General features: G+C 38.9%; 1 protein-coding gene across 8 annotated transcripts in view; it reads right to left on the bottom strand.

Annotated features, from left to right (window-relative positions):
- Window positions 1-2,108: 2,108 nt before the first annotated feature.
- kank1a (KN motif and ankyrin repeat domains 1a) overlaps window positions 2,109-20,908 on the bottom strand; it is a 47,714-nt gene continuing 28,914 nt past the window's right edge. For 6 of the 8 annotated variants that reach the window (XM_026930947.3, XM_034298885.2, XM_026930946.3 and 3 more), the window contains 10 exons: window positions 10,938-13,592; window positions 9,213-9,356; window positions 8,190-8,289; window positions 7,872-8,069; window positions 7,682-7,769; window positions 6,743-6,962; window positions 4,499-4,641; window positions 4,056-4,256; window positions 3,736-3,834; window positions 2,109-3,041 (listed from right to left, as the gene is read on the bottom strand). In XM_026930947.3, coding sequence (XP_026786748.3) covers window positions 2,979-3,041; window positions 3,736-3,834; window positions 4,056-4,256; window positions 4,499-4,641; window positions 6,743-6,962; window positions 7,682-7,769; window positions 7,872-8,069; window positions 8,190-8,289; window positions 9,213-9,356; window positions 10,938-13,592 — 3,911 coding nt within the window. In that variant the 3' untranslated portion in view covers window positions 2,109-2,978. Of the gene's footprint in view, window positions 3,042-3,735; window positions 3,835-4,055; window positions 4,257-4,498; window positions 4,642-6,742; window positions 6,963-7,681; window positions 7,770-7,871; window positions 8,070-8,189; window positions 8,290-9,212; window positions 9,357-10,937; window positions 13,593-14,549; window positions 15,397-18,081; window positions 18,220-20,908 lie in introns of those variants that run through there. The other 2 variants (XM_026930953.3, XM_026930952.3) reach the window with 2 other exon arrangements.

Raw genomic sequence — 20,908 nt, 5'->3', positions numbered from 1 at the left:
AGAGTTAACAAACATATCAAAGCTACACAAATAATCTACATTCTGCACCTGCAAGATGACCAGCAAGTGAAACACACCATTCACATATATTACATAATATTACACAAATGCTAAAGTGGAAATTTTTAAGTAACCTGTGTGTATGTGATGTGGAACACATGACTTATATTTCAATACAATTTACACATGTGCCTTCACAGTTTTTTTGTTTTGTTTTTGTTTTTGCATGGTTCCCTTGCATCCTTAAAATATGCAAAGTTGGATTTGTTTGTGAGCAAATAGTAGCAGAAAAATCCAAAAGCAAATATCCATTTCCAAATTTGATGTGTACTTGTTTTATCAGCCCTGAGATGTTTCCACGATGTTGGTATACTATTCAGGGTGTATTCCTGCCTCACACCAAGAGTCCTCCGGATAGGCTCTGGATATACTGCAGCTCTGACCAGGACAAAGTGGTTACTGAAAATGGATGGATGGATGGATAAATGGATGAATGAATGGATGAATGAATGAATGAATGAATGAATTCCAAGAGGTTCCAAAGTTTATTTACTTAATTGCATCAACAATTTGCAAGGTTAAAGCAATGTCAAGGTTTGCCAGTTTACCAGTGTGATATTTGTTGCCAATGTTCACAAGCTGTTATAGCTTTGTGTTAGTAAAAAAAAAAAATCCATGTTTTTACAGCTTACTTATATTTGAAAAATAGCACGAAACACTTCTGCAAATGGAAACATAGCTACACTTACTGATCAGGTTTTCAGATGCCACTATTTGCACATCTGCCTCTCCTAATTTCATCATTAAAAAATTAATGATGAAAATCATTAAATGGAGTTTTTTTTTCTATATCACAATTCTTAGTTTTGCAGGCAGAATACTAACTTAAAAATGTGCTGCATATTGTTGCATATTGAGGAATATATGAAAACAATCATTTTGTTCAGTTGTGATTTGCATTCACTTACAGGTTGTAACTTGGATTTGCAGAACCTGGATTCATTTATGTAATTTTGATGTATTATTAATCCCCATAAATGAACATTTCTTCATAATAATCTTTACATTTGTGAAATGTAATAAGTTTGCAAGAAAAGAACAAGGATGAAGCACAGGCAATTAAATATTTGTGATATTGCATACTCAGTGGTTGCACTAGACAGTTTTCTGAAAAGCACCTGATTGGTTTTCGTTCCATTTTATAAACAGTACAATTACTGTTTTTGGTGGAAATAGCAGTTCAGGTCACACAAGGCAGCTGTCTCGATACTATACTAGTATGCAGATTAAGTGGAACAAATGGTAGCACAGGACATTCAATGCATTATAACAAACTGCTGGAAAAATTAATTAGGCTTTTATGTAAATAGCATTTTGTTATTCTATGGAGGAAATTGAGCTGACTTCTGTTCATTACATATCATACACACATTGCTAATGAAGATCCCCCCCCCCCAATCTTTTTATTGGATTTGCTCTGCCCAAGTCCAGCAGGTAGACAAAACCAAATTTAGAAGAGAAAAAGAAGAAAGTAGGGTCTCTCTGTGTGAAAGATCACTAAGCATCATTGTCCTGTTCAGTTATGACAATGTTGTCATTGATAAATTCAACGACAGGGTTCCAGGTCTTATGAAAAGATCCCAAGGATCCTGGAATCCCTTCAGAGAAAATCATAGCTTTTCAAGCTTAATACATGCTAAAATTTTCTGGATCCATCTGTCATGCGTTGGAGGGGAAGCATGCACCCATTTAAGGAGAATGGCATGCCATGCCAGTAGGATAATAAAGGCAATAACTCGCTGTGTTGTAGTGGGCATGCAAGGCTTCGAGGGGTTTCCAAACAAGCCTGTTAGAGGCTTGTTTAGGAGTATCAAACATCTCAGACCAAAAATCTGTTAGTCGGGGGCACATCCAGAACATGGGGGTGGTCTGAATTGTTGACACCTTTCACAGGTATCACTTTTAATGAGGACATCTAATATAATTAAACCCACTGACAGAACAGTGGCACTTACTGGTGAAATCCACTAGAGGGAGGCACTGCCACAGTTCTGCACAGTGAAGCATATCCAGTACTTTCATTTCAAAAATGAAAAATTGAGCACAGGTCATTTTTAAAGAATTTTATTACGTGGAAAGTGATACGAACTTTAACCACTGAATTTCAGACAAAAGTACCATAAAGTCTGACAGAGATTTATTTAACAAAAGGGACTCAAACCTACGATAACCATTGACTGTAAACATTTACATATCATGAAAATACAATTATTTTTAATAAAACCTTTAATTGATAAATATATAACTTCATGTCCTGTTAGGATGTGATAGTAAATCGGTAAATACTGTGATTATTAAATAAAAACGGCATGTATAAAAGTAAGGACTATGTTCAATCTAGATATTTCCTGCAATGTTTAAAATATTGTCCAATTTTTGTAGTCCAGCCTGCCACACTATGTCTACGGGGACACTGAGAATAAGACTGATATACATCCACTTTGCTGTGAATCGGAGTCATATTTACAGGGTTAAAATATAAAGCTAGACTTCAGATCATCTTAGATATCATAGAATTGATTCCTGATTAAAAACAAAAGTAATCTGTAGATACACAGTAGACATATTGACAAGAAATAACATGAACCTTAATATCTACACTGATTTGAGCTTACATTATGACCATGTTCCAGTTGATGTCAAAACTCCTCTACGGGCATCACTTCATTGTGATTTCAGGCACAAAATAAAATGTACTGTGGAACTCATTCGCTGTGACCCAAATATAACCAGAAACCCACTGACAAAAATTCGAAGTAGAAGAGAACATGACACTGAAGGCAGAAAAGTGCTGAATAAATGTCCATTCAAAGTCTGTGATGGATTCGGAGCATCAGCGTTTGATGAGTCGCTAAATGCTAGGCACATATGAACTATAAATAGCAGCAGAGAAAAAGTAAAGGAGGTATGGGGCTTGTCTAATCAAACATGCCCCTCCTAGTGGGACTTGGAGAAGTCTTCCTGCCAAGTCGAGGTGTTCCCTGGGGAAAGAAACAGACATACTGAAATAACATTCTGACAAGTTCTAGATCATGATCCACAGACAAACATAGGATGCACATAGCATAGGCGGCCTTATCTAATCAATACACATGTTCTATTTACACTAAGACAGAAACAAAAAGAACCAAAGTAACTTTTAGCTGTGGATGTTCTACATATTCTCTATGACAGTAATGAAAAGCGTACAAAACATGTACAATATGGGACTACTGGACACGCTGGATTTATAACGTAGAAATGTTCTAGCACGTTAGAAACTAGTGCAGAAGAAAGTTAATATTATGGCCAACATCAGATAACATTAGCATTAAATATTACTAACTTCACCTAGCTATATGCAATATGCTTAATAAACAGAAGATTTGTTTGTGTGGTTCTCTTGAAACACAGATTGTATGGTCTAATGCATTTTAATATTCTTAAATGTTTCATAATTCATTTTTAAGGGAATAATTAATTTTAAGGGAAAACAGCTCATCACCCAGACAGAATTACAATACCAATGTTATGATGTCTTAAGACAAACCCTGCTGTGTTAGAAATAGTTATGTAATAGCTGGCTATACAAAAGATGGTGATTAGATCAACAGAAGACTCAAGCGTGCACTAAATGAGACAGTATTGGGAGTTAAATTGGGTAATGTTACAGAGAGCAGACGGGAAGGCACTTACTGGTGACTGCGCTTTGGAGAAGTTGACATGGGCATACAGCAGCACTGCAATATCTTTGTGTCCAGCTTCCAGAGCAATGGACAGAGCAGTACTTTCATCCTGAATCACACACACATGCATAGTAGCATACATTTTATTAATTGTCAAATTCAGCTACATTTCTCTAATTATAATATTAATCAGTCAGTAGTTAACACTTAAGCCAGTCAGCACAATGCAAATGAAATAATAACTACTGCAACCAGTTCTCGTTTGTTGTTAGTCACATCAACATTTCCGTATGAAAGACTGCTTTAAAAGTGGTATTTCTTTTTGCTCACATTGTCATGCAGTGTGGCGTCGCAGCCTGGCTGGGCCAACAGCAGCTTGACTATCTCCACGTGGCCATGCTCGCTGGCGCACATGAGTGCCGTGGAACCCTCATCGTCCTGGATGTTGACGTCAGCACCACAGGCCAGCAGTGCCTTCACCATGTCCATCCGGCCATGACTGACTGCCAGCATCAGCCCTGTCTGACCAGCCTAGAGGATAGAATCAAAGAGGCCGGAAATCATCAATACTATATATTTACCAGACTTACATGTGATGTGTGTGATATATGTAGTGAGCTTATTTAAGCATGTTTTTAAACACGTCTAATGTTTACCATTTTTAGATTTCTCCCACATTATAGGCACTATAAAAATAGTGTCAAACTGCAACCCATTTAAAAGTTAATGCTAAATGCTTTCATATTCAAAGGTCATACTGATGTTAGACTCACCTGGCTGGCTTTTGCATTGACATCCCCTTTGCTGAACAGCTCCTCCACCACCCTCATATCTTTAGGGGCCTCAACGGCAGCTAACGCAGCTAGCATGATGGGAGTATAGCCTGCCTTGTTCTGCTGATTGACGTTGCATACATCTGTGACAAAAAGAATGGGAACCAGAATATCAGAGAGGGTCCAGAGGCCACCCTTCAAGTCAATGTTCTGGGACGAAGGGCTTCCTTTGTTAGCCTTCAAGAGGGGAAGGCACTCTACATGCAAACCATTGAGACAGCATATATTTGGGGAAAAAAAGGAAGGTTAGGGCTAAAGCACTGATTTATTGACTGGCAGTTGGTCCAAGCTCTGAGAATAAGAGCAGAGAATGGGGGGCCTCACTTGGGACACGGGGTATCAGGGACTGGAGAAGCTCAAAAGGAAGCTGACAATGGGCTTTTCTCTCTAACAAATGCTGGCACCTCATCATGAACAGCATTATGGGATATTCATAAAAGAACTGAAGAAGAACCAGAGAACAAAGATTTGGAGAAGCCCACTTCTCCAGCTCTTTCAGAGGCATTTCTAATGGAGGATTAGCAAATAGTATGCATTCATTTGCAATGCTGCATAGTAAAATTTCTCAGTGTGTACCAATGTAGGTACCATAAGTTAAAAAAAAAAAAAAAATTCCAATTAGAAATTCCTGATTTTTGATTTGCTGCATAGACTTTTATGAATGTATTTGATAAAGTCAATGTAAAACCTGGGTATTTTTAAAAACTAAATGTGGATGTATGACTGTTTCCTAAAAGTTCCTATGAATGATTTATGAAACATTCATAAGCACAAAAAAGTTCCAAAATGCTTCCTACCTGTGGCTTGTTTATTAATTACAAATCATCTTAAATCACAGGCAGTCTAGGGCTAGTCAAGTGTCATGGCTGTGATGACACTTGCTTTGTTAGAGAACCGTGTCAATTAGACTTTCACCCACAAGATGTAATTTGCAGAACGAACAGTTTGTTTCCTCTGGTGTTGCACTTCACTACACCGGTGAGGTCAAAGTTACAGTCTAGTTAACTTATTTATAACACATTTCGAAATGACAATATACATGTACATTTCAAAGAAAAAAACTATTTATGGCCTGCTGCTCTTCTGTCTCTGCCTGTGTATGTGGAATGTTTTATAAATCAGACCCCTGTTTTTTGACCTGGTTTTCATAATACCTACAAGATCTATACTACCACGGTGCATGTAGACAGTTTGTTTCATCCCCACAGCCTCAATACTGGAGTTACCCAAGGATCAGTTCTTGGTCCACTCTTCTTGTCATTATAGACAGAATTTCTGGACTCAGTAATCAGATCTTGTGTCTTTCCCTATTCCTGCTATGCTGATGACACACATGATTTCCTTCATCTAACCTCAGAATATATCCGACTGCCTTTCTCAAACGTGATTTTACATGATATTCTTCACATCAAAGAAACCTTAGCTTCTCTGACTACAAAATCAGCTCAACTCCAAAGAAAGCTCTAATTTCTTCCAGACTTATTCACGCAACTCTCTACTTGCAGATTTACCCCATATGTCCCCTACAGAGCATTGAGAATGGGGCTGCTCACCTGCTTCATAAACTCTGACATTCTTTTATTTGACCCTTCTAATAAGGTCACTCCTCTGGCTTCCTGTTGCAGCAAGGATCAAATTCAAACTTGTCCTCACAAGAGCTCTGCACCACATTATCTACGGTGTTTGTGGTTTTGCAATTTGTGGTTAAAAATTACACACCTGCGTGCCATCTCCGTTATTCAACCTCAGGGTGACTTTTTTTTTTTCAGTTGTTGAACTTACTCTTTTTATTGACTGGCTTTTATACTGTTTTGAGCATTTCAGACCTTATTTGTATTACAGTTTGTGCTTTTATGATTCAAATTGTGCTTTCTTTACTGAATATTTGAGCGCTATAAACCAGCATTAGTTTCTTTCAGGTTATAAATCCTTTCAGATTCTATATGTGCTTTGTATTCCTGTGCCTTTGACTGTTTGCACATTTCATAAGTTGCCATGGATAAGAGCATCTGACGAATGACAAAATGTAAAAAAAAAAAAAAAGAAAAAGAAAAGAAAGGTAGACCCAATCACCAATTGGTTTCACAATCAAATTAAAAATGACAGCACGTAAACTCCTCACATCTTTTACATACTTCTGTCTTTAGTATTTTGTCATTGTAAAAAGTGGTGTTAACTGGTTACCTGCGTCCAGCAGCTTCTTGACAATGTGGAAGTTGGAGTGGGAAACACTGTAGTGCAAGGCGGTGTTGCCGTTGCCGTCGGCCATGTTGACCACATGCTGCAGCAGGGCGGGCGAGATGTTACGGAAAGCGTTCAGGTAGTCCTCCACCATAGCTGCCACCGCTGTCTTCTGACTGGATACACGGAACCACTCGTGCTGCACCGTGTTCATGCATGTCCTCTGTGATATGGGACAAATGAAACTAGGAATTAGTGCTAACACACCTAAAAGCATCATTCATTGAACTGTCAAAATAATATGAACAATTGATCAGTATTTAGCACGATTTTGTACCGCTCATTAAGATGTGCAGAAATTATGCTAGTCAAATGCAGAACTGTCAACTGCATTTATGAGACTACTGGGCTAAAAGAAGCAAATGAACAAATCATTTCTGATTAACTAAAGCCAAAAAACAGAAACTGTATTAAATTCTTTCCAACGTCACCAAAACTCAAATCCAAGCAAATCCAAGCAAATCCACAACCTGGCATCAATTCCAATCCTCACAGGGCAGTCTAAAGCCTCTCTAAAGCATCATAATTAGTACTAACCATGGTCATTAAAGCTTTTTTGGGAACATCAGTTGGCTATGGTTTTTGATTCATGCTGGACCCTGCCAGTGCACAGCTAGATCTGGGCCTACACTTTGCCTCTCACTCTGATTTGCCGTTCCTGTAACATTCTTTTTCACCGTATTAGCCAGAAAGGAGCCCATTAGCCATTACCCCTAACTGCCTCAACAGAATGGTGAAGTAGGGCATAAGGAACTATTCAGAACCCCAATTTGATTCCAGGCCCCAAGTCAGTCAATGTGCATTTGGATTATGCAGATGGGGTTGTTTATCAGGACTGTTATGTTTAATTCAGTTAGATTAGCAGTTAAATTTTTAACTCACCACATCTTTACTGGATAACGCCTTAGTGTCGGTCAGGTGGGTTTTAAGAACATAGCATGCAGACAGCATCTTTTCACTCAACTCGTACCTAGAGAGTTGGAAAAAAAACATTTATTATACCAAAGAGCTTATTCCTTCTAATGGAGATGAGATATTGACTTTGATAATGATGACATTTCAGACTGTCTACCTCTCTCGTGTCTCCTGATTCTCCTGGCCAGAACTTTCCACATCTTTCTTTACATCCTCTGCTCCCTCATTACTAAACTGATCGTTCCTCCTCTCCTTTATATTTTTTTCCAACCTCTCCGTTTCATCCTCTTCCCCCTCAGAGCCTGAAGAGCTGCTCTCCTCTGAGCTGGAGTCATCACTTGATGTTGACTCATACCTTGATGAACATCAGTTTACATGGAACATCAGGGTTATAAAAATGCACAGAACATACAGTGCACATACACAGTAGATATCAATCCTGTATAATATACATTTTAAGATCTTGAGCTCTTACCCTCCATTCACACCAACAAACTGCAGGTTCTTTTTGGTGCTGCTGTTACCCTGGCGACCATCTTTTTTCTTCATGATAGACTTTAGGGTGCTCTGGCTACCTACATGGAAAGTAAACTAATATATTAGCAGTGATTAAAGTGAATGCTATAATTGTATTATGGCCATACCACATTACACATTTAAAAGTACCTAGCTCTGTGTATAGTTATGTTTGATATTCAGACAGGTTTTCAATAAGCCACAAGGTGGAGCACAGAAGAATATGTACTGCTGAAGTGAACAGAAACACAAACAAGTCATCCCCAGGACTTGATATGAGCCACCTTTCAACACTTGACAATCTCACTTGGCATGCAAAGCAAACCATGTCATTTTACTGGCATTGCAGGGAAATGAGCAAGTTTCCTCAACATTTTCAGCAAACAATAACGACTAATCAGACCAAGGGCAGTACTCTGCCAAGTCATGCATATTTATTCGACAGAAACATTTGATGAACTACTTCACATTGTAAACAAAATATTCTTAAAAAATACAAAATCAGACCAAGAAGTAATGCAGAAGTAATATCTTATAAAATTAAACACAAGGGCTAAAAGAAAAAATCGACAAGCAACAGAAACCTGTCCAAACCCAAACTATCCCAAACATTTTAAGTACAGGCTCTGTGCTGCCAAATACCCCAGAGGACCTCCGCCTCTCTCCACAGAGACGGAGAAAAACACAGTCCTGTGAACTGCCAGAACATGCCTCACACATGTGGCCTCTGCCTGCCTCTCTCTGTATACATACTGTATATGGCAAAGGCAGTCGTTATGGACATTTCCTTCATTTTAACAGCTAAGAATAGAGGTCTGTGGCCTGTAGCACTAAGTTCCACACAACAAGGCCTACTTTAGTCAGCCACCTTTCTAACATAGCCAGTTGCTGGGATTACAAGGAAATATTTTGTGCTAAAATAAAAATACATAAATGTTTAAGTGTACAGATCATTTATACACAGTATTAGATAAGCTCTTACCATGCAGAGCAGTGGACATCTGCTGGTCCATATGGCTCTTCTGTGAGGCTGCACTCTGCTCATGGGTCACCTCAGCGCACACACTGTCTGTGTGAGTGACCTCCAGCTTTGCACTGACCAAATGAGAGTTGGCAATCTGAGAGTCTAAACAGAAAGAATAAGGATAAGAACAAAGCCATGTACAGTTTGGGAACTGAATCTTTTCATAGACTAAACTTGCATTCTTTTGAAATAAATGTGCATAATTAGACAGCATGAAGAGTATGTGGATGTATTTAAATGACCAGCTCTATTTTCTGCTTAGGCAAAAATAGCTGAACTACAACATTACAAAGCCAAAGGCAAGTTAGAACACAACTTCATCCACATTCACTATAATTACTCTCGCTTTATGTTTTTGTACTGACTAAGTGTTTTTTTTAGTGGCAGACATTCTGACGTTTTTGTGTCCAAAATGAATATTTTTGACAGGAAATGCAAGCACTGTTTCTATCTTTACAGCAGAGATTCATTGTGTACGACATGATCCCTGAAAAACAAATCCGGTCTGAATTACTGAATGTTATACTGGCAATAAAAGCTGTACTGTCTTAAATTCTTTGGCACTACATCTGAAGACTTTTACAGCATTGCTTTTAATATGTGCCAACATGCATATTTTTTTACGTGCAATTTTTTGGAAGCCAGGAAGATACAACACTCTATAATATTGCTAATAGTGGACCAACTTTTTCCTTGACTGGTTCACTTTCAAACTCCAAACAGCATCTGCAATATATTAATAAGAGGTCCACTTTAAATGAAATCTATTAAGAGGTTCTCTTCATCTAATTTATTTCAAATAATAATAGTTAAAGCATTTTGATTTACATCAAATTTGTGTAGAAGGGAGAAAGAAAAACTATCCGAAGAAAAAGGTAACTGTGGCACAGCACTTAAGAAAGCCAGCATTTGGTACAAGCAGCAGGGAAATTTTCCCTATACCGAGACATTGAGTCATACTGGGTCAAACATTACAGAGTGTTGTACCATGTTACTGAGTCAAGAATGAATATATACTTGACAGAGTAGGTTTGAGATTAAGGAGAGTTTATTAACATTAAATAATACATTCAGTACATAATAGGACATGCTGAATATCTCACTCTTCACGAAACAGACCATGCTCATAAATTATTCATTATCACCCCACAATTCAACTGTCTATTACATAATACCAAATAGTTATGAATCAGTATCACCATAAACAACAGTTAAACATTCAGAGCAGGCTGCTGCATCCCAAAAGAGATGAGCTCATTGCTGGTTTATGACTAAAGCTCCATGCAATTTTCAGGGTCAGAGACAACCTTGGTGTCTATGGTGTGGAGAACAAATTTACTCCAAATTTATTCCAAGATGTTTAAATGGGTTAAAGGATTTTCTGTTAAATTATGGCTTATGTTTTGGATGTAATTAGTACCATAACAATGTCATGTTAATGTGCATTGCTGTTAAAATGTGTAGTGACTCATGGGAAGTAATGGCTAATAATCACTGTTTACTTGTAATTAAGGAATTAACACATTTAGATTTACCACATGGCAAAAAACACTGTATACAAAGACACAGTAATATTAACATTTACTTTGTTTTTGTTCAACAATTTTAGCATGCAGTAAACAGCCAACAATTATGATATCTAAATAACAATAAAATTTTTTTTGATAAACAAACATGACTAACCTTTTCTGACATTACCAGAGTCTGCTTGCAGACTCCAGAGGTCCATGTTGTGGAGATCCTCAATGCTGCCATACTTCATCACTGAGTTGATGGATGACAGGGTGGTTACCAACTCACTGTTGATGGAGTTGAACTGGGACTGTTGTGGTGGACCAAATGCATCTGCCAACTCACTGTAATTCTCAGCCAGCAACATTTGTTGCTCTTGAAGAAGCTTCTGCACTCTCTCTATATAGTGATCCAAGTCAAATCGAGTACCAGCCTTGTTTTGTGAATTGACAGTCTCTGCAGCAATCATTTGTTCAGCTGCTACACTCTTCTCCACTTCTTGGTTTAGGGGTTGAAAGGGGCCACAAGCTATGCTCCGTGTCTTAAGACCCACCAAAAAGTTCTCATCTATGCTAGTAAGCCCAACCCCACTTTCTTTGGTTTTGAAACAGGTCACCTTTTCAGTAGTCTCACCTGAAGCTGTGGTACCAACTGCAATGGAGCGAGACTTTACTGTGGTCTGTATATCTTTTACAAGGCCATCACCAACAGCAACAGTGCGAGTCTCCAATGGTACTGTGCTGGTTTGTTTGTCTTCAGAATTTTGTTGAGTGTTAATGCAAGAATCAGTGAGAACAACGTTCTCAGTGTTCGTGAAATTATCTACAGTATTCACTTCGGTGTTTGTAGGTTGAGAAAACACTGTGGGTAAAACCATTACAGCTGAGTCCATTTTACCCACAGTGTCAGTCGCTGTGCCTTTGGACAACATCTCCTTAATGGGACTAACCAATACATCCACTGTGCAATCTCCACATCCAATGGACCTGAATTCTTTTGCCGGTTCAGACTCTGTCTTGAAAAGGTCTAAACTTTCCAAAGCCAACTTAGTGTTGACTCCCACTTCACACTTACTTACTTCTACCCCCACTTTCTGATGGCACATTATAACCTCCTTTCCAACACACTTATCTTGAACCTCCACACGTTCTTGTACAACCCATCTATCCATTGTCAAATCCTGACCCACAGCAATATGCCTTGAGTCTGGTTTACAACAGACAGCAACAGTGTTTGTTTGTGGTACATGACCTGTGCTGATGTCATTACATTCTGCATGGTTCCCCACCCCTTGACTCTCTGTGGAGACCTTGGCCTCTACTGAAGTGCTGTACATTTCAGGTTTTGCCAGCGAACCCTTGTCCAGTTTCTTCCTTGAGCCAGCCACCTGAAGCTCTAGCTTGAGTTTGCCCATCTCCATTTCATGAGTGGTCTCTTTCAGCTGTACCTCCAATCTGTAGATCTTCTCCTTAAGGGCCTCAATGGTTTGGTGCTGCAGCTCTATTTCAGCCTCAGTCTCACTGCTCATGCCCAGCATGGCCTCAGTCACCCCAACTCCTGTACTCCTTGTCTCCTGCTCAGTTCCTACAGCAACATCCTTGCTCTGTCCTGGCAACTTCCTGTAGATTACTACATCATTCATGTTCTCATCTGCACCAACACCAATGGATTTACTTTCACGGCTCCATTGTCTTTGCAAGGCATTTTGGTTTGTACTGTCTTGTACATGGTGTAAGGCATGCTCTGACTCCATGCTGGTGTCCTGGATGTTTTTTCCTAAAGCCTGTACCTCAGCTGTCAGTTGCCGAAACTCCTGCAGCCTTTGTGAGCTCTGTTCTATGTTTCCTGACTCAGCAATGTGCAACTCAGAACCCGACTGAAGCTGGGCCACAGGCTCATACTGATCAGCACTTCCTACACTGTAGGATCGCTTCCGAAAGCCCCCAGATTGGCCCTGCCCAGGTAGTTTTGAGTTCTTTATCTGTGACACCAGTTGTCTCTTTTCCTCCTGCAAGACCGAGATCTTAACCTGAAGAATTGGGATGGTTTTCACCTGCTCCTCAAGCTCTTTAAGTCGTTTGAGAGCCACCAGCATCTGGTCACGGATGTTCTGAAGGTGCAGGGGGCTGATGTTAGTTACTGGTGTGGTCATACCTGAGCTCAGTGGGCTGTGACGTATTGAGCTGCCCATGGAGGATGGTACATAAAGACTGTATTCACCATTGGCCAGATGTCCATTATGCTGAAGAGAATTTGAACTAGGTGAGATCTGGCTTGCCCCAAATGAGCCACCATAGGACGACAAGGAGCTACTGGAGCCCATTCCGCCGAAACTGGCCAGACGCCGACGGGGTGGCTCAGTTGTTGGCGGCTGCATGAGTAGCCGCTCCTGTTCTAGCCGCCTCCGCGTCTCCATTAGTGTTTTCTCCACCTGGAGGTTGTGGCGAGGGAGACGGGGTGAAGGTGGTGGCAGCTGCTGCTGCTTGGCCTCAAGAATGTTCACAAAGGCCTGGGGGGCCTCATTGACTTGCACAATGTGGCCCAGGGAGGCTAGCTGGTTCCGAGTTGCGAAGAAGACTGGTGACTGCTTGCTTTCATCACTGTTGGATGAGGACAGAGAGTCCGTAGAAGTCCATTCACCCTGACCAGACTGAGGGGGTGGCACAGACCTGGTCACTTTGGGTTTTCTCTGAATGTTCAGCTTTTTGATGGTGTTGCCCCTTTCTATGTCATCAACATACTTGAGGAAGTCCAAGTCTATTTGATAACCATATGGGGTTTCCAAACAATAGGAGGCTGCAGGGTCTTTGTCAGCATCATCCTTTTCTATGGAGAATAAGAAAGACAGAGACCATAAATAAATAAAAAGAACTGTAAATAAATAAAAATTCACATAAGCAAAAAAAAAAAAAAAAAAAAAAAACAGATCTTGGATTTTTATTAGTTAATTTTCTTCTTGCAATTTACAAGTCTATGAAGCCTCTGGAAGTAAACTATAAATGTAACATTCATTTAATGTATATTTCCATGAACTTTTTAAAGTCTCTCTTAAGTTTTTATTGAACCAGATAGTTAGGTGACCTGCACAAACACTTCAAAAAATGCACAATCTCTCTATGGTGACTGACCACCAAATTAATGTACTCTTGCAGGTGGAAATATGTTAACTGTTTTAACAATGTCTGGAAAGCTGCACACATCAATCAAGATGGCTGAATGAACCAAATTTACCTTTCAGGCATGCCACTGAGAACACAAATTTCCAATTAGGACTAATTTAATGTTTCAACTTCTCACAATGTAGATAGCTGAACACCACTGAGGTAGAACTAAGCACTAATATGGCACCCTGTTTTTCACAATTTTGGCAGAGTGGGTTAATGGGGGTGGGGTTACAGCGAATATTGAGAACAGACATCTTTCTCTGCACCTAAAATCTATCTGTATGACACTGCTTAGAAAATTAAAACATTTCGTTCAAGGAATGCCATGACAGAGGAACAAAAAATGTAATCAACCTCATGTATATCACATTCCAAACTCCACTGAAGAGACTGAGGATTCCTGACATTTTCAGCCAAGCCACTTTTCAGATCTACAGAGTATTAAGAATTATTCTCTTGGCATATTCTGCTTAAAAGTAGCATGCAAATCATCTTAATTTACCTCACCATTTCTAACTCTTCAGCAAGGCAGGCTGCCAGACAAATTCCTTCAAACCGAGAAAGAATTTGGGAAGGGAAGTCTGGTAATTTAACCCCTAATTCTTCAAGCCCAACTTACCGTGCATGAAACAGCAGTCCCTATTTCAGAGCTCCTTGCACTCCTGCAGGCAGTAACAGACTGTAGAAACCAGAACAAGCTACAGGCAGGCACTTTCTCAATCTTCACTCCATAAGGGGAAAAATTCCACTATTGGTGTAAACTTAGCCAAGCTCAACTCGACTCCCATAGGCTGACTGCTTCAGCCATTCAGCCAATTACAAGCCTCATTCTTCTGCCTCTGCTTCTCTCTCTCTTTTTTTTTTTTGAAAATGCCTCATACCCACTCTGCTCTAACAGGGAAGCCTTTCTTCAAGACAATGTTTCAGGCTATAAGTATAAAATATATAAACAGACTAAATAAAAACAGGACTCCATTCAAACATTTAATCAAAAGGTTATTCTAGTCTACTGTACCAAAAAGACAAATGTGTTTCAAATAAAATGCCCATTCAACCTCTTGGACAACAGCCATCATACAGTACATGCATGACAACAATCCCTAGCTTGTTGGAAAACAGGCAGACACAGGACAGTATGGTACAAGGAACAACTGAGCTCTGACCTCAGCGTGTGCAACCCAGGAGGGCAAGAGACCTGTGACAGATAGGGTGCACCAGAGATAAGTCCAACAAAAGCAGCAGGCAAGACAAGAATAATCCACCATAACAATGTCCAGTATAAATGACACAATGCGACAACACTGACAAATACACAAAACTTATAGATATTGTGTTAGATCAACTGAATTGGCTGGATTGAGTGTGTTTAAAAAAATAAAACACCACAAGCAGCATTTAAAGACCATGTGTAATCCTGGTTAAAATTTAACTACCAGCTATCTCTGCAACCTGGATTCAGAAAAATGCTCAGAAGATACACACGCGATCAACGCAAGACATTTGTAAAGAAAGGAAGGTGATTATTTGGTTCTATCTCAATTCAATACCATGTCTTTTGTCCTCACCTGTTTGTTTAGTTAGTCTCCTGAGCAAGTCATAATGGCTCCAGTTGTAAAGGCGCAATGTTTTTGAGAAGCCACATCTAGATAACTATTTAAAGGTGAGTGGCTAAAGCAGAAATAAGGAAACAGAATCAGCCAATAGGGTTGCAGTAAAAGATGACCCCCAAAGATAGCTCCAGCTGGATTAGCAAACACACCAGACAGAGTGGCATGATTGTGTCATCACTGAGCTGTTTGTGTACAAACTCAGATTCAACATGAAGAGTCTAATACAGAACAATATAAAGGAGTAAGTGCAAGAACACACTCGTTCCAAACCTCAAAATTAGAAAATACTGCTTGTGGTATAAGTTTAGATCTCAATAAACCATCCTGGACAATTTTCCTTTTTGGTTAAAAGACTGGTGAGGGAATATAAGGTATAAGCCAGTGTTTGGATTTCAAAATGCCTAGTGACCTTTGAATAATGACTGAGCTTTATCTGTTCCTAGAGACTCATCTCCACAGGACATAGTCACTGTGTTCATTCAGCTTTTATTTACGAGCATAAAAATAAGAGTTGCCTTGGCTAGACAATTTACTTTTACAATGAACCAAATACAACATTACTGGAAAGTAAATAACTCAAAATAGATAGAAACTGATATGGCATTTACAGATTGCAACTGAAATGGCATGGAGCATGTGCTCAATTTTAACTCCTTATTTTCACAGTCACTAAAGGGATATGATTACATACTGTAGATTTGCCTTGCAAAACATTCATTTCAGTTACATGGAATTTAAAAAAAATTGAGGCTCAACTCAATGTCTGCAACAAAGACGCAACTCCTAATCAAAAGTTTTTTAGACGGGGCACTATTTGACCCAAATCCAAAGATGACACAAGTGGTTGTTACCAGATCTGTGGCACCTGCTCAAATTGCACTGTAAATGTGCACCATTTTCAAAGCAGCTTTGCTAGCACGTAGCTGCAAACGAGTGAAGTCAAGCCAAGATAAAGTTTGAGGTATGGAATATTTCACGCAAAAAAAAAAAAAAAGATTAAGTGCAACATCTGCAAGTGTTTTACATTTCTATGGTTGACCATCTCAGCCAAGCTGAAACTTACTTTCTTTATACAAGACAAACATGCTATAGGATATTAGGATATTCATTTGATACATCATAACCTTTTAACTTCAACATGTTGTAATTATAGTGTCCTGATGAGGTCACTAAATGAACTCTACCACATAAAAGAATATACATATGGTCTCTAAACTGAATTTCTATTTTTATCCCGATTAATGTTTTTAGTAATCCCACTGAGAAGGAATGTTAACAGTGGCCTCTGAGAAGGAATGTTAACCACTTAACCATCTGGTCAAAAAAAAAAAAAAAAAAAAAAAAAAAAAAAATCATCGCTGATTGGGAAAAACTCAGCTCAGATCTTGAGACCACAGCCAATAACTATTTTTACCAGCCTCTCTTAAATGTGGCAACATTTAAAATGCAGCTTCCTATTTGGGCCATTAGCTATAGCCATTTGCATGAACAGTCAGCTGTTTATCTACATTCAGGAAGCTATGATTAGGTTTCACTAATCATGGTTTTACTCATCAGATCTGACAACTTTCCTTCTACTTCTACACTAACCAGAAGTTTTTGGCTAACCAAATCCTTTTCTTCTGTAGACAACGTTCCAGTTTCACACAATGGAACCTGTGTGACTCTTTAAGACAAGCTTTTAGAGGGCCAGGTCACCTTAGGCAGTGGAATCCGGCAAATGTTTGCAATGAAAATAAAAGGCAGACAGTCATGTGTGGCCTTGATTGAGCCTAAATTCATAATGTGGGAGAAAAATAAACATTGCATGCCAGATCTTTTCACAAACTGCAAATATCTTGCGATGTATCTCAGCTTTCAACAATGACCTTGATGGTACTCTTTTTCGGTCACATCTGTCCTTTAATGCAATAATGTTAACAGAATCGTAAAGTAAACCTAATGGGAAAAAAAAGACTTTTAGATTAAGCTTTTTTGAAAAAATTACTTTATACTAGGGGTGGGCAATAAGGCATATAACCCGGAGATACAAGACATGCATCATGATGTTTCACATAGATTAGCCACAGATAATCTGTTTTTTTTTTTTTTGATGTTGTTGTTTTAAATGGCCAGTTCATAATTCTGATACCTTTGTTGGGTATATCTTCTACATGACAATGTGAGAAGTGAAAAACATTTTCAATAACACGCCAGACCTCAAGCAGACAAAATGAACCAATAAGATTGGGTAAAATTTCATTGTAAAAGAAAAAAAGCTAAATCACCAGAACTTGTATAACCTATAAGATACAGAACTTGTACTGACACACCTATAAGATAAAAGTAGATATGCCAATCTATTTACTTACAACAAGATAGAAAAGTGGCACATGAAAGCCATAAGTAATACCAGTTCTACAATAAAAGTCTGATACTATTTTTTTTCTCTGTGGAGTTGCATTTGCTGCAATTCTCACAACAAATTTCTAACATTTTTGCCTAATATCATAATTCAAGAGAAACTGTTAACAGGAGACCATTGTGTTAGTACACACTCACCTCTGAATCCAAAAATGAATGAAAGAAATCTCCGTTTAGTGACGAGAGCTGTGCAAGTGGTGCTGTAGCTGGTTACCACTGAGACACTGCTCACACACACACACACACACACATTAAACTGAGAGAAAACAAGGGCCCTTTTTCCTCACGCTGGTCTGGTATTTCCTGACCCGTCCCAGGGAAACCACGTCAGCTCCCGAAGTTTAACTACCCTAGGAATTCACGTCATACTCTAACAAACAAGCTGGCTCATTAAAAAACACAACAATGCAAAATGTGTCTACATGGCTATACAGGCTAGACTCAAGAGTAATACACATCCAGAGAATATTTATACTCCTAATTCTAAGGTAACAGAGTTGCATGTCTAAAGACTCCCACTATTATTAACAGCTAAACCAGGTACATATGAAAGTCTATCATGGGTACTGAGAAATGATGCTCAGTTGTCTTGTTCCTGTCTATTTAGTGCTGATGGCCCATGGAAGAAACAACTAAAACATTACCAGGTTTCAGCAATAAAAGTCTGCAATATCCCATATGTGCAACGGGATGGAACTGGTTGAGACAAGAGGGCAAACACTGTAGTCGGTGGTTTAATATAATAACCATGCCTTGTTTATCTCACACACATACTGTGACAGAGACATTAAAAATGACCAGACAGTGAAGATGACAGGAGATTCTGCATTGTAAATGATTACTTATGACTGGATTGACTCTTTGAATTGACGTTTGGCAGAAGAACTATGACTGGTAATTGTAAGTCTCAATGATCTTCATAATGCGGAGAAAACAGGAGAATCCAAGAACCGAGACATAAAAATGGATTTCAAATATATACATGGAATTTGGAAGGGAGATTTCGCAGCTCAACTGATTTCCAGCACATGAATATCAGTCACGTCACAAGGTTTAGCTAGGTGCACTGGACTATGGGAATAATGTCTTAGCACCAGGTACTTCAACAATGTTCATTTAAATTGCAAAATGTATGGGCTAGCTGGTCTCTGTGACAGCCATAGTCTTTGCTAGATGTTTCTGCTCAGTTGGCGCTATAGTATAAGTAAGAAATAACACACAACCGACTGTGCTGTTATAAGAAAATAATCCACGCTGTGGTAGTATGAAATGGCCCGAAGCAAAGCTGCTTTGTGATGTGATTACCATTTTTAATTTATTAATGAACAAACAATTTGCAGTTTTTAACTAATTGTAGTTACACTTGATGTTATGGAACATACATGAAACAAGTAAATTAAAAAAATAGCTTTTCATGTTATTGAGAGATCAAAATCATTAATAGTAAAAACAACTATACAGTAAAGCAAAAAAGCTAATTGTCTTTAAATAAGATGGAGTCCTCCAAAGGGGAGAAAAACAGCTTTACTGCTGATTATAAAGCCACTGTAACAAAACTGACCCTTCTCAATGGAAAGGATTCCACTATTTACAGAGCTGTTAATCAGTGACGGCTCCACATTGCCCAGAGGCACAGCTTAGCAACATGGTTCTAACAAGTTCCTTGGCTTTAGCTTCATTGGAACTCTATAGAATAATCAAGACTCTTGTGTAAACTATCACTGACATAAACTGTTTTGTGCAAACCTCCCAGAGCCAAAGGGGCTGAAGTGAAGACATTTCATGCATAAAGCATGGTCCAAGCTAGACTGCTGACTGAGACATCTATGTTCTGTCTCCTTGTGTGATAATTCTATCAGTGCTTGGGAGGTTCTGATCAGTGCTTTAGGGAAAACCACTGGTGATGTACAAACAGTGAATAAAATTGAGGCAAATGATCTGTCCTTCATATGATCCTATACAATAATAAGTGATAAGTGGCAACCCACAAGTAAGTCTGAGAAACTAATTTAAAACCATTAACACTGGATTTGGCAAACAGAGTTGTGACTCAAGAAACAATGCATGAGGAAGTCCAAGTAAATGAAATATACTGCATAATAAAATGCACATTTCTTTCGTTGCCTTTTTTTCTTACCCATGTGTAAAGAGGTGAACGGTATGTGCACATGGCCTAGCATAGCTGCCAGCGCATATTTTACACCACAGTGAAAAAATCCACCTCTTATGCATTTGTGTGCTCTTTAAAACCAGTTGAACTCTACAGTTCAAAATTCCTGTGTGCCATTTTGAACATGGGACAGATGTATTGTTTATCATTCTGTGTTAAAACTCTGTGGATTTAAGGCTTTATTATAACTTTACCATGGTTTGAAGAAGACAGCCTGATTAGAGATTTTAAATTTTATGAGTAGTCTCTCTAAGAAGTTCAAGTATACTATCATGGGTTGATGTGAAGCTTTAACAAAATTTGCTGGCTTTTCAATGTAACTTTGCTTTTATTGAATATTCCCATCCATGTCCGGCAGGCCAAGAGAGCAAAACTGGCAGTGCCAGTTCTGGGTGGGATGGATGGCATTACTCTCTACCCTGTCAATCACAGTGACACTAGCCAATCGTGGGCATCCCTGAGATCAGGTATGAGAAAGAGGGCAGACAGCATGTTCTAACCGAGTGTTTTACACTGCCCTTTGATGCAGTAGTTCGAAAAAGCCTCTCCCCAGTTGGTAGCTGTTGTGTGATAAGGGAGTTAGCTAGCAGATGCTAACTGGCAAATGATCAAATTTGGCAGAAAATGAGGGGGGAAAAAAGACTCATTAAGAAGTCTCAATCATTTAACACTTTTTGTGCCACAAAATGGGTCAAAAATAAAAAACACAGTGAATACAGCACTGATCCACACCAGTGGGATGTGTTAGAGAAGTAAACTATACATTCAAATAGCTCTCATGGCAAATAAAGTATG

Source organism: Pangasianodon hypophthalmus, chromosome 24 (genome assembly GCF_027358585.1).
Source record: "Pangasianodon hypophthalmus isolate fPanHyp1 chromosome 24, fPanHyp1.pri, whole genome shotgun sequence".
Lineage (NCBI taxonomy): Eukaryota > Metazoa > Chordata > Actinopteri > Siluriformes > Pangasiidae > Pangasianodon > Pangasianodon hypophthalmus.
The sequence above is the reverse complement of the archived record's forward strand: the minus strand, read 5'-3'. Positions and strand labels throughout refer to the sequence as shown.